We start from the raw sequence: 11,989 nt of genomic DNA, 5'->3' as shown, positions 1-11,989 counted from the left end.
AACAGGTTGAAAATTGACTTTCATTAAACAATTTACTAAAAACCTCAGGTTCATTTATATGCATAACATGGCATTTTAATTAAAATTGTTCTTACCTACTATTTAAAGGGGGAGAAGTATATATATATATATATATATATATATATATATATATATATATATATATATACTTTATTTTTTTTATTCTCACAAAAGAAAAAGGAAAAAAAACTCTTTATTGCTGTATGTTCATGTCAGATGTGATTGTGTCCTTTTCAAATATAAGGAATAAAAATAAAAATGACGAAGAAGAAATGCACCGCAGTATTGTCTAAGTTTAACGTTTAAATGAAAATAAATTAAAAAAAGTAACCAGTAATCATGGAAAGCTTTTTTTTTAAACCCAATCGTTGTAAACACATGGAAATATCAAGTAACGAATGCTGCATGAATACATCTGATTTTAGTTTAATCCTGAAGCCAATCTTCTTTAGCCCAGTCAGGCATTTGGGTGGAGTATTCAAAGTCAGGTCCTTTGTAGCGTAATGCATGTAGGTACATAATCAAATCCTTCTCCATTGGGTCAGGTCGCACAATTTTACACTCACCACATAAATTATCTCTGATGAAAGTAATTGATTTTGCAGTTCTGGAGGCTTCATCGCCATTAATCTCCCCCTCAGTCTCAGCAGCAGATGTGCTCTTGTGAAGTTCTTGACTACCTTCTGCCTTCACTTCCTCCTGTGTCAATTTACAGGAATTGTCATCACATGCAACACCACTTGACTCAGGTGCGTTTATTTGGTCATTGTGTTCTTGAGCACCATCACTATACTCTTTCTTGGGCAATTGCTTTCCTGACACCTCTTCGTCAGGCAAATCCAACAAGTGCAGACTCTCCTTTGAACGATGCTCTTCTATAAGAGCTTCTAGAAGCTCTTCATCACTCATACCTACTAGCCCTCCTTTGGCTCTGTTTGGACCCCATGCAGAAGACCCATAGATGGGATCATTCAGGATTGGAAAGCCAAGGAACTGAAGATGAACACGAATCTGGTGCGTACGTCCTGTGAGAGGCAGACAGCGGACTACACTAGAGTGCCCATTATAGCTTAGTCTCTGGAAAACTGTGCGGGATTCTTTGCCTTTGGGATCCACCCTACAGAGGCCCACGCGGAAGGACACTACCAGGATGGGTTCCTCACACACCACCTCACCCTCTGGAAACTCCCCTTCCACACGACACACATACTCCTTCTCTAACTGAGAAAAAGAACAGTTCAGTTAAAATCTGCATTCAATTAAAATTCACCTTCTCTGTTTTCTGAATACATTATGGACTTTTGTCTGAAAATTCAGACTTTTAGAGATTGCATGCACTGTGTAATTTCTAGCTTATATTTCAGTATGGAGACCTCCACATGACATGCAGGGGAAAAAAGGGTTATATATATATATATATATATATATATATATATATATATATATATATATATATATATATGTGGCTCTCAAAAACTATGTTGTGGGAGCAGATTCTTAATTTGTGGTTTTAGTATTAAATTTTTCTTCCATTTATTTCATCCACATTTAAAAATGTAGTGAAATGTAACATCAAAACAATACAATACCTTTTCAAACAGACAAATATATACACAAATAAATTTTTAATTCATGTGGAGAATATATATATATAAAAAACATTAATAACAGATATTTAAATGCAAGTTTTTAGAAAATTACGAGAAAAGCATTGTGTAATTGCTTTTCTTGACCCATTTTCAACTGATCTTCTTTATACTTTTGCCAAATGTTTGTCTATCCATTTTTAAATACAATCTATACAGTTAAAAAAGGCGTAAGCCTAAATGTATTATGAAAATCATATGTATTTCAATTATTTCAACCTTTCTCCACACATTATACGAGCAGTCATGCATTGTTTTATCGAGGATGTGTTGTAAAATTCAGTATAAAGCTGGTTGGTTACTTCCAAGTATGAACTCTCCAATGGCATATTTAAACCTGATTTAACAAAAAAAATAAAAAAAATAATAATATATATATATATATATATATATATATATATATAAAAAATTTTTAATAAAAATGCTATTTAAATTACTGCAGTTATTACACTTAACAACACATTTAAACAAATTAAATAACCTGAATTTAATGTCTGTTTATTTTATTTTTTTATTTGATAAGTGATACATTAACATTTCTATTTTTTTATTATTAAATGAATTAAGTGATTTTTTTTTTTCTTTTTTTTTTAAAGCGACACGCTGTTCTCCTTAAGTCTGTGGGTCAGCATAGCCCTTACACTACCCACTGTAAGACCCACTGTGACTGACAGAATACACAATATTTAAGACTGTACACCAAATGTGTGTCATTCAGAAAGTTTTTCTTACCTGTCTCTCACGAACCATCGCATCCAGCTTTTTGGAGACCTCGAGTGTACGAGCAAACAGCAGCACACCTGAGGTGAGGCGGTCCAGCCGATGTACTGTGTGAAGCCCACTAAGGCCTTTCTCCTTTCCCAGAATGAAAATGACAGTATTGTGACGGTAGCGGCCACAGGGATGCACAGGCAGTGAGGCAGGTTTATCCACCACCACAACTTCCCCATCATCCACCAGAACCTCCAAGGGCCTCCCAGTCACAGGGGGCTCATGACGATGCACGGTGTTCCTCATAAAGTCATTGTTCTAGACGAGCAAAAGACAAGTAAACAAACTAGCACACGTAAACTGACAGTCAATGGGTGTTGTCACGTGATCTCTTACCTTAAGTATTAGATTCAGGTCATCCACAGGTGTTTCATTCAGTTTAATACGCCCTTCTTTGACAGCCTTATTGTAGTAATCCAGAGACTCCGCCCGGAATTCACTCTTAAAAACCTCTAGTAGTGTTTTACCAACCCAGCGTCCCTTACAGTAAGTTGTGAAATCAAAATAATAAGGATACACTTTGCGAAGACCGCCTTCAAAATAGTAGGAGGTTTCCTCAAAATGTTCTCGACTGAAACTCACGCCCGTGTTGCGTTTCTGCGGCGGAGGCACGTGCCTCTCTCCGGGACGCAGCTGTTTCACGCACTTCTTCTTGTGCTTCTTGCGGCTGTCTCGTTTCGCTGCCTCGTCTGTCTCCTCGTTTTTACGTTTACCGCAGTTTGTTCTTACAGTGCTGTCCGTGTCACAGCTGTCTTCTTCAACCGCGGCATCTTTAGTCTCCATGGCGTGAGCTGCAGTGTAGGACTCTTGTTTTGGGAAGTTCAAGTTTATAAAGGACACTTGCGCTGTCCGTAGCGTTCGCAGAGTTTTAACACTCACGTTTCGATTCAAGTGTCTCAGAAAATGACTGTTTTCTCTTTTTCCAACGCAAAGTAACGCATTTAAACCTGCTACCTTCCTCTTCACACACGTAAACCATGCCATCCAGCGGCTCTCAGCGACAAATACTCTTCTTCTTCTTCTTCTTCTTCTTGCATTCCCGCCATCTACTGGGCTGGAGTGTGGAGCATGACGTACATTGGTAACAACAACAACAACATAAAACACCTTTAGGAAACCTTTTGTCCAAAAGAGTATTTCATAAAGATACATTTATTTTATGTACCTCATTATGTGATCTTCAAATTCTATTTATTAAACCTATTGCTTTCATATAATTAATAATCGCATTACTTTATACAGTGCTGGAGCATTCTATTGTCTTAATTGTTATACTTTCAATATTCAGCCAATTTATTCTACCATTAACCGCACTCTTTCTTTTTCATATGCTTCACAATATGTTGTATAGATGCCAACCGTTCACCTTCACATTTCACATCTTTCATATCATAGCCACTCTGATTATTCTTTTAATTTCTGCTTTACTAAGTGATGTGTTTATATCTGCATCGGTTTGTTTTAATGCCTTCTTGGCCATTTGATCAGCTTTCTCATTTCCCTCTATCCCAGCATGTGTGGTACATGCTTAATCTATATTGGTGCATTTTGAACATACTTTTTATGATATCAAATAATATGTCTTGTCTAGATTAATAAACTATTTAAGATAGAAAAAGAGTCTGAGCAAATGTATTTCCTCAACCCAATAAAGAGCCATCAGAATGGATATAATTCTGCTGAATAAACTGATAAATGATTACTTGTCCTTTTTGCAATACTAATCTTAAGATGAGGAATGAAAATAGAAATGGATGCATTTCCATTTGTAAATATTTTAATTTCATGACTGTAATTTTAATCCATGTACATTTTTGCAATCTCATTCTTTGAAACATAACACCTTTTATGACTATATTCTTCCAAAGTCTGAAGGTCTACTATAGGCTTTAAAAATAAACACGGCTGTATTTTGGGAATTTCCATTGTAGGACTTATCTAGTCTTGTCATTCCAATATCATCAGTCCCTCCCAAACCTGTATTATTTGAGTTATGTTCCCGACACTCCATCAATATCTTTTTAGCTGGAAGGATTTCAATGTGTCCTTTTAAAGAGGTCCAATATGCCAAACTCAATTTCTCTCACATCTCCACCTGAATTGCTGATACTGGAGAGGTCTTTAAAGTACCACAACATACTCACAATGCTTGGTGCTTGAATAATGTCTATCTTTTTCAATAATATTGCTGAAGCAGATCTATTCACTATCAGTGAAAGAATTGTAGCCATCTTGGGTTGATGACATATGTCATGTGTTTATGAATTATGGTGTAAAGTTTTGTATCTACTTTTATTCTACACATGTAGGCCTAATTAAGTGTATTACCTAATCCTTTGTATCATTTTTTGTTTCTTCCCATTTTTGTATGTTTTCCTTCCTTTTTTTTGTAACTTGATAAATCTTTTATTTTCATGTGCAAATTTGCTGAACATTGAACAATGTAAATCAATAATACCCATTGCTTGTATTCACACATGTAATCTTTACACAAGTGAATAAATTATTAACCTTTTTTTTCCACAAATAAGGCCATACTCTAATGACACTGGCTATTAATCTCATAACTCTTCACAAGAAATATGTGCATTTAGTTCCTACTTATTTTAATGCATTTCTATGTATTTATTTACATTTCATATTTCTTGGCAAGGATAAAAAATTTATAGTTTAAGGTAGTTCATAAATACCATATTATAGTATACCAAGCTTTATAAATTTGATTTAAAAAAAAAAGACACAAGGCATTATATTATGTTTACATTTAACTCTGCACACAATTAACATATGATTATACATTTAATGTGTAGATTATTATATTGTTTTACAAAGTTGACTAGACAACAGCAACACTTCAACTCAAATTCTGACTCCATGCACAGAGACTACAAAAAAGAGAATAGGTTTTTAAAATAACTTTTAAATTTAATTAGCTTAAAGTATTTTGTTTCCCCATTTATTTAAGCTGTGGCATATAACTTAGAAGTGAGACAACGAAATGATACATAGCACATTTCCACACATAACTGTATTCTATTTCGATTGCTTCTTGCTGTATAGTATGCGAAAACTGAACACATGGCCACTTTTGAAGCTACTGAGATCACAAGCCTTACATATGGAAGTTCTTGCAGACTCATTTTAAGTATGTGAAGAGACACCTCCTGAGAATTACAGCATTCGTTTTAGTCCTCTAGCAGTCGCTGCACTTGAACTTTAGTTTTAAGTCAAGAATCTGAATGATTGAGACGAGTGTGTTGCTAGGCAGCAGGTGGAGATGGGATGGGAGGTGTTTCTTCAGCCCTAAGGGCTTTTTGAACCACAGCACCAGCGCCATCTCCTGCAGGGGCAACCATACTGCAATCAGAGCTCATCACTGGGAAGAGAAACAAATCCACAACCATGCAGTTGTGATAAGCTCAAGTGCAACAGAAATCACTCTATTCTGCTTTATCTCATAAGGACTGGATGCATACCCTGGCCACTGGCGGTGTTTGTCTGTCAGTGGGACGTAAACCACACCCATCAGTGCTTTCCTGAGGAAAGTACCATCGCTCTGACGGTCATACTGCTCCAGAACTTGGCTTCCACCCTCTGGGCCCACAGGCAAAACAAGTCTCCCACCTGGTTTCAACTGTTCCAGGAGCTGTTGATGCATATGTTTAAATAAGACTACTGCAGGCTATGTGAGTAACTATTAAGTCTAATTCATTATGTGCATACAGCTTTAGGGAGTGTAGGAGCTGCTGCTCCAACGTGAATGGCATCATAAGGGGCTTCATCAAGATAACCCAACCGGCCATCACCCACTGCAAGGGAGAAAAAAAAAAAAAAACATTTCACCAAAACAAGTTGTCATAAACAGGTCAGAAAAAAACAAGCAAAAACTCTATTAACTATTTTAACAAGTAATTTGAATCACTCACCCACTAATTTAATTCGTCCAGACGCAAGCAGTTCTGGATCATCTGCCTGGACATTTTTCACAGAGGCTTGCACCAGCTCATCTATGTGCTCAATTCCCACTACTTTTCCAGAGGGCCCTACCTGTAGAACAAACATAGCAAATATATACAACAGGAATCAGTATAAATATCTAAATAAATAAAATAATTATATATATATATATATATATATATATATATATATATATATATATATATATATATATATTATATACATATTTTAATGTAAATAATTTAGTTATATAGATTTGTGTATTTTTGTCAAATTTGAGTTATCGTTCATGTTGGTGTAGAAATTTTTTTTTTTCAATAAGTTTATTATGCTCTTGCTCATCATGCATTTATACAGAAAATACAGAAAAAAAAAAATAATAATTTTGTGAAATACAACTGCAATTTAAAGTAACAGTTTTCTATTTTAATATAACTTATTCCCGTGAAGCAAAGCTGAATTTTCAGCATCATTACTCCAGTCTTTAATGTCATATGATCCCTCAGAAATCAATCTAATATGCTGATTTACAATCAATGCTGGAAACAGCTGTACTGCTTAATTGTTTTGGGACCCTTGATACTTTTTTCAGGATTTTTTGATAAATAAAAAGTAAACATTTTTTTATATATTTATATATTAAATATATTTATATATAATTTAAAATAATAATAATAATAATAATAATAATAATAATAATAATAATATTATATATATATATATATATATATATATATATATATATATATATATATATATATATATACACACACACACACAAGTAAATATTTTCAATATATACTGTATGTGTGTATATTTATATTTAAATAATAATAAACACAGTACACATATATTATATGAAAAAATACAGCACTCACCATTCTGGCAAAGCATGCAGTAAGATATCCACTTCCTGAGCCCACATCCAAGGCTGAAGCTCCTTCTGTTAACTTGTCACTAAGGACCTCAAGAGCATGTGCATGCTATACAACAAATCATTCATTATAGCATAATAAATATAACAGTAGCATCTATTTCAGAGGTGCTTGCCTGACCTACCATATGAGGGGCACTGATCGTAGCCTTGTATCCTTTGTAGAAAACAAACACACACACACACACACACACACAATGTGAGTGAAATACAAAACTATTTGTTTTCTTGTTTTTTCCAGTTTGCTTCATATATATTCAAACCAATATGCCTGCTGATATGTGAAATTCACCTATGGACTGGGGAGAGTCAGCATAAGGGTGATCTCTGGAATAAATCCCTCTATCAGTGGCAAGCATGGCATTAAACACTCTGTCACTGCGAATAACTCCATGATCTGTCACAGAATTACAACATTACACTCCTTACTACAGAATCTATGTAAATAACATTTGTGTATTGAGATGAAAAATAACATCGAAGTATTGTTTTTGCATCACTATCTATCTACTAACCTCTTAAGCGGGTGATGAGTTCTATATTTGTTTTGCCACTTGAGATCCATGCCATGGTTCTGGAGAGCAGCAAACCCATAGGCACCGCTACTGCCGCCAGTCTGAGCACTGTCTGCATTGCCTAATAAGCTGCGCCTGCAACAAATGATGTCTGGATTTCAACAACTGCCAAGTTAGGACAGTCTGTAAACTCACTCTTGACATACACCTGTCCTGAGTCTTACCCCACTGAAAAATAACCAGCTTAAACCACTTTTACTTTATCAAGCTGTTCTTCAAATTCCCTAAAATGCAATTTAAAACCCAGCAGCCTTACCAAGCTGGTAAAGCATCAAACCTAAATATATTTAAGATGGTTTTTTCCCCCCCAAAAGGGTGAATTGTTGTAACAACCATAAAAAAGTATATACATTTAATTATGTGTAAACTTAACAAAATCAAAGAAATCATTGAATTTGTCATGCATGCAACAGTGTGTTTGTTCATTTTAATGTTATCTGGATCTAACGTTACCTGTCTTTGGATGTCAGACACTGAAGCATCCAACATGCGTCAGGAGAATCGGACCTAACCTAAATTTTTACCAAAAAGACAGTGAAATAACAAAATATTATTATATACGCAACAAACTGGGGTTTTAATTTTTTAAAATACGTCGTTTTTTTTAACGCACAACCATAAATATCCCTGAGGAATAAAAATAATAACATGCAGCGTAGCGTGTACAAGTTTGCATAATATTGTTTTAAAACGGTAACAGAGACTAAATGGGTGTATATGAATTACAAGTAACTGTCAAGACACAACTAAATTCTTACTCGTAAATTTCGACCCGATGTCAGCGTGCTGAGGAAGTAAACGGAAATAGCGTTTCCAAACACATCTCGACGACCAATCACAATCACGGAATTAATGACGGACGTGTGTAACAGCCAATCAAATTCGGTGGGTAATCCCTGCCGGTTACGTGCATCTCAGCAGCGCAGTGAAGAGAAAGCAAGAGAAGGATGAGTTTTACATGCTAATGCTTGTATTTCCTACCCCCACTTCCCCCTTTTTAACATATTCTTTTAGATCTGAGGTGTACTGAGAACATTGTACTTTAAGGTAAGCACTATGTTAAATTTATGACTGATAATGTTCTGGGTTTGCTTGAGACCTAGTAATGTCAACAATCATTAAGACTTTTGATACCATCTTATGTAAACAAGGAGCAATGGATCGTTGTTAAAACAGTTTTTCCCTTTATAGAAACCTGACAGGCCTGACTTTTCATTATTAAACTATGCATGTTGATATCCTATAATGTGTTCACAGCAATCATTTGATTCTTCATTAAAATGAATGCTTTAATTACTAGAAGCGTGATGATTGACGACTTCGAAAGCCATGCGGTCCGATCTAGTGGAGATCTGTGGTCTGAGATCTGCTCCAGTCTGCCAGAGCCTCAGGTACAGGATGGTGGACAGTTTACAGACTCATTTGAGCCTTCCTCCCCAGGAAACCCTCAGAGCAACTCTCCCAGAGCTTCTTTCTGCCCCTGGGAACCTATGGCTGACTCTGAGGTTTACATTGCCAGTTTAGGTACAGGAAATTATATTTGATAAGCATGTAATTTAATACGGCTTGTTGGTTTGGTTTCTAAGAGCATGTTTTGTTGCTACAGAAAATCGTTTGAAGAGGATCAAGGGACAATCGAATGAAGTAACATCGAGGGAAATGCTCCGTTCCTTGTCCCAGGCTAAAAAGGAATGCTGGGATAGATTCCTTCATGATGCCCAAACCTCAGAATTGTTCCAAGAAGGGAACTTTGATCAGAGGTAAGAATGAGATCTGTCACTCAGGGATCTTAACTATTCAGTCTCGCTTATGTTTGCAAACAGGATAATTGTCTACACGTATTATAAAAACACAACTTTTATTAAACATTGTTCTTTTTAACTTTCTATTTATCAAAGAATCCTGATTAAATGTATTCATAAAATATTAAGGAGCACATTGATGATGATAATAAGAAATGGTTTCAACACAGATGATGATAAAATAAATGTTTCTTGAGCATATTAGAATGATTTCTAAAGACTGGAATAATTCATGAAAATGTAATCTTTGCATCACGGGTCATTTTAAATCATTTTAAAATGTATTCAAATAGAAAACACTTATTTTAAATGATAATATTTCACAATATTATTGTATTTATGATCAAATAAAAGGAGCCTTAATCGTTAGAGAAGTCTTTCAAATATATATATTTAAAATCCATCTTATGGTCCCCAAACATTTGTATGATAGAATATAACATTAATGAAAGTAACAGTGTTTTTCATTGAGAATAATTTTGTGATGTTGGCTCTTATCTTTGCATTTTTATACTTTTTAGGAGTATTCTACCCACACCAGAATGTTCCAGCATATATTTATATTTTCTACAATTTCTCACTGGAATGGTCTACTTTAGATTACACAATAACGTGTCAGGGGAAGGTCAGGACTCTAAAATACTTGCTGAACCACACTGTTGACGACTTACTCTTGGATTGTGTCTGTGACCTGTCATCACCCGTAGCAAGTGTGGAAAATATGCTTGCAGCTGCTTAGCCAGTTAAGAAGCCCACCCTAGTGGGAGTAGCGAATGGTAATGATACTTTACCAGCTTGTAGATGGCCCAGAGGTTCTCTGAAGTTGCAATATATTCATTAGAATATTCATTAATGACCTTGATTAGGCTATTATTCAAAACTCTAGGTAATTTCAAAAGATTCATTTTCTCTGTGCTGATGATAAAAAAAAAAAAAAGCCATTTACTTCTGGGGTTAAATGAATTTAATAAGCTCTTTGGTTTGTGTGTAATTATTCGGTTTTGTCTATCCTGCAGTGCTTTGGAGCAGTTCAAGCGCTGGCTGTCTCCTGAAAGGGTGGCCATCAACGCAGAAGAGCTGGAGTACCTTCTCTTGCCCACACAGAACAGTGAGGCTCCTGCCAGCTCGACCCAAACCGACAAGCCATGTGAGGAGGAAGAGTGCCCGAGCCCAGAGAAATAACCATATCACAGCAATAACTGACCAGCAGTGTTGGGGGAATCAAGAATATGTGAGGTCTGGTTGTGGAGTATTACGATCCATTTAATGGGATCACTTGTTTCACAGATTTCTATTAAGGTGTCTTTGGTTGTGCATGTCTCTCAATCTGGTTTCAACTCAAGATTCATTATTGTATCCTCATATTTGTAGGACTGAAAGAAATACACGTGTGAATTAAAAAATAAAATCTCTTTCTTTGAGAAATTTGACTTGCCAAGTAACAAAAGCAGAAGTCTGATTGGTTGAGAGAAGTAGAGGCATGAAAACCTTACTACATTTTATCATGTAACATTCCACATATGTTCTCAAATGAATTTCATTATTTACTATTGAATTTAAATTGTATTTTTTGTATTGCTATTTACTTCTTTCCTGTAGTATTGTTTATACACTAATCCAAACATATACAAACATTACTTTTATAAATGCATTATTTAATGCATATTTGTATACATTTAAAATCTTTTCATTTGTCCCCTAAATTCAAGGTCAGTGGGCTGGATGGTCACTAAATGAAACATTAGTACAGAATGTTAGGTGTAATAAAATATGCTTATGTCTCTATACATGTTAGTAATTGTACACTTAATTCTGAAAGGATAATAAAAACTTTGAAGCAGCCATAATGAGATTCTTGTGTGACCTTTGTTGTGATGCATGCTGATATTTTGGCCCAGCAGTAACCAATAGATGTCACTATTGTTGAATATGGATGAGGCAGCTCTCCATGGTGTTCCTGTCATACATTTTCGAGCATCATTGCTTTGTTCCACAGTTGGTCAATTTTTTATTATTATTTATCATATCTATCTTTTTCGTATTATGCATGTGAAATTTTTCATTTTTATTGCATGAGTGCTTTATTTACTTTGACATTTTATTATTCAAATTTGTTTTCTACTTCTAGATCATAAGTTGGTAAAGCTCAATAGTTTATTTTGCCATACACTCCCATGATACATTATCAAACCGAGAGAGAGAGAAAAGAAAAAGAAAAAAATCACAGGTTACCGTCTAGTTTAGGTGAGTCACGAATTAATGTATTAGCCTGTTACTTTACTA

At 35.1% G+C, this 11,989-nt stretch overlaps 3 protein-coding genes across 5 annotated transcripts; 1 reads left to right on the top strand and 2 right to left on the bottom strand.

Moving 5' to 3' along the window:
* Positions 1–431: 431 nt before the first annotated feature.
* LOC127976637 (pseudouridylate synthase RPUSD2) lies at positions 432–3,447 on the bottom strand. The gene is made up of 3 exons (XM_052581222.1): positions 2,775–3,447; positions 2,400–2,696; positions 432–1,242 (listed from the first exon to the last, which is right to left on the bottom strand). The coding sequence occupies exons 1-3, from the start codon at positions 3,420–3,422 to the stop codon at positions 448–450; spliced, it is 1,740 nt and encodes a 579-aa protein (XP_052437182.1). The 5' UTR covers positions 3,423–3,447; the 3' UTR covers positions 432–447.
* Positions 3,448–5,185: 1,738 nt separating this feature from the next.
* LOC127976582 (protein-L-isoaspartate(D-aspartate) O-methyltransferase) lies at positions 5,186–8,752 on the bottom strand. 2 transcript variants are annotated; one of them, XM_052581116.1, is made up of 10 exons: positions 8,663–8,752; positions 8,358–8,416; positions 7,845–7,979; positions 7,622–7,726; positions 7,455–7,486; positions 7,274–7,378; positions 6,365–6,485; positions 6,162–6,247; positions 5,915–6,084; positions 5,186–5,814 (listed from the first exon to the last, which is right to left on the bottom strand). In XM_052581116.1, exons 3-10 carry the CDS (start codon positions 7,960–7,962, stop codon positions 5,802–5,804), a joined length of 750 nt encoding a protein of 249 aa, XP_052437076.1. In that variant the 5' UTR covers positions 7,963–7,979; positions 8,358–8,416; positions 8,663–8,752; the 3' UTR covers positions 5,186–5,801. The 2 variants fall into 2 exon arrangements, with proteins under 2 accessions (XP_052437076.1, XP_052437075.1); XM_052581115.1 differs by having other exon boundaries at positions 5,186–5,778.
* A 31-nt stretch (positions 8,753–8,783) lies between these two features.
* On the top strand, positions 8,784–11,553 carry LOC127976583 (coiled-coil domain-containing protein 32). 2 transcript variants are annotated; one of them, XM_052581117.1, is made up of 4 exons: positions 8,784–8,951; positions 9,205–9,428; positions 9,511–9,664; positions 10,723–11,553. In XM_052581117.1, exons 2-4 carry the CDS (start codon positions 9,212–9,214, stop codon positions 10,886–10,888), a joined length of 537 nt encoding a protein of 178 aa, XP_052437077.1. In that variant the 5' UTR covers positions 8,784–8,951; positions 9,205–9,211; the 3' UTR covers positions 10,889–11,553. The 2 variants fall into 2 exon arrangements, with proteins under 2 accessions (XP_052437077.1, XP_052437079.1); XM_052581119.1 differs by lacking the exon at positions 10,723–11,553 and adding an exon at positions 10,228–10,693.
* The last annotated feature ends 436 nt before the right edge of the window (positions 11,554–11,989 follow it).

The sequence above is a fragment of the Carassius gibelio genome, chromosome B17 (assembly GCF_023724105.1).
Source record: "Carassius gibelio isolate Cgi1373 ecotype wild population from Czech Republic chromosome B17, carGib1.2-hapl.c, whole genome shotgun sequence".
In the NCBI taxonomy this organism is placed as follows: domain Eukaryota; kingdom Metazoa; phylum Chordata; class Actinopteri; order Cypriniformes; family Cyprinidae; genus Carassius; species Carassius gibelio.
Note: the sequence above shows the minus strand (reverse complement) of the source record. Positions and strands in the feature narration are given on the sequence as shown.

What these genes read in the sequence shown, in the direction of transcription:
- LOC127976637 (XM_052581222.1), bottom strand. Translation starts at nt 3,422, where the DNA reads ATGGCATGGTTTACGTGTGTGAAGAGGAAGGTAGCAGGTTTAAATGCG. An exon ending in ACCTGAATCTAATACTTAAG is followed by an intron (nt 2,697 to 2,774) that starts GTAAGAGATCAC and finishes TTGCTCGTCTAG; the next exon opens with AACAATGACTTTATGAGGAA. An exon ending in CGATGGTTCGTGAGAGACAG is followed by an intron (nt 1,243 to 2,399) that starts GTAAGAAAAACT and finishes TCTTTTTCTCAG; the next exon opens with TTAGAGAAGGAGTATGTGTG.
- LOC127976582 (XM_052581115.1), bottom strand. Translation starts at nt 7,962, where the DNA reads ATGCAGACAGTGCTCAGACTGGCGGCAGTAGCGGTGCCTATGGGTTTG. An exon ending in ACTCATCACCCGCTTAAGAG is followed by an intron (nt 7,727 to 7,844) that starts GTTAGTAGATAG and finishes ATTCTGTGACAG; the next exon opens with ATCATGGAGTTATTCGCAGT. An exon ending in CTCCTACACTCCCTAAAGCT is followed by an intron (nt 6,085 to 6,161) that starts GTATGCACATAA and finishes ATGCATCAACAG; the next exon opens with CTCCTGGAACAGTTGAAACC.
- LOC127976583 (XM_052581117.1), top strand. Translation starts at nt 9,212, where the DNA reads ATGATTGACGACTTCGAAAGCCATGCGGTCCGATCTAGTGGAGATCTG. An exon ending in GGTTTACATTGCCAGTTTAG is followed by an intron (nt 9,429 to 9,510) that starts GTACAGGAAATT and finishes TTGTTGCTACAG; the next exon opens with AAAATCGTTTGAAGAGGATC. An exon ending in GAAGGGAACTTTGATCAGAG is followed by an intron (nt 9,665 to 10,722) that starts GTAAGAATGAGA and finishes TCTATCCTGCAG; the next exon opens with TGCTTTGGAGCAGTTCAAGC.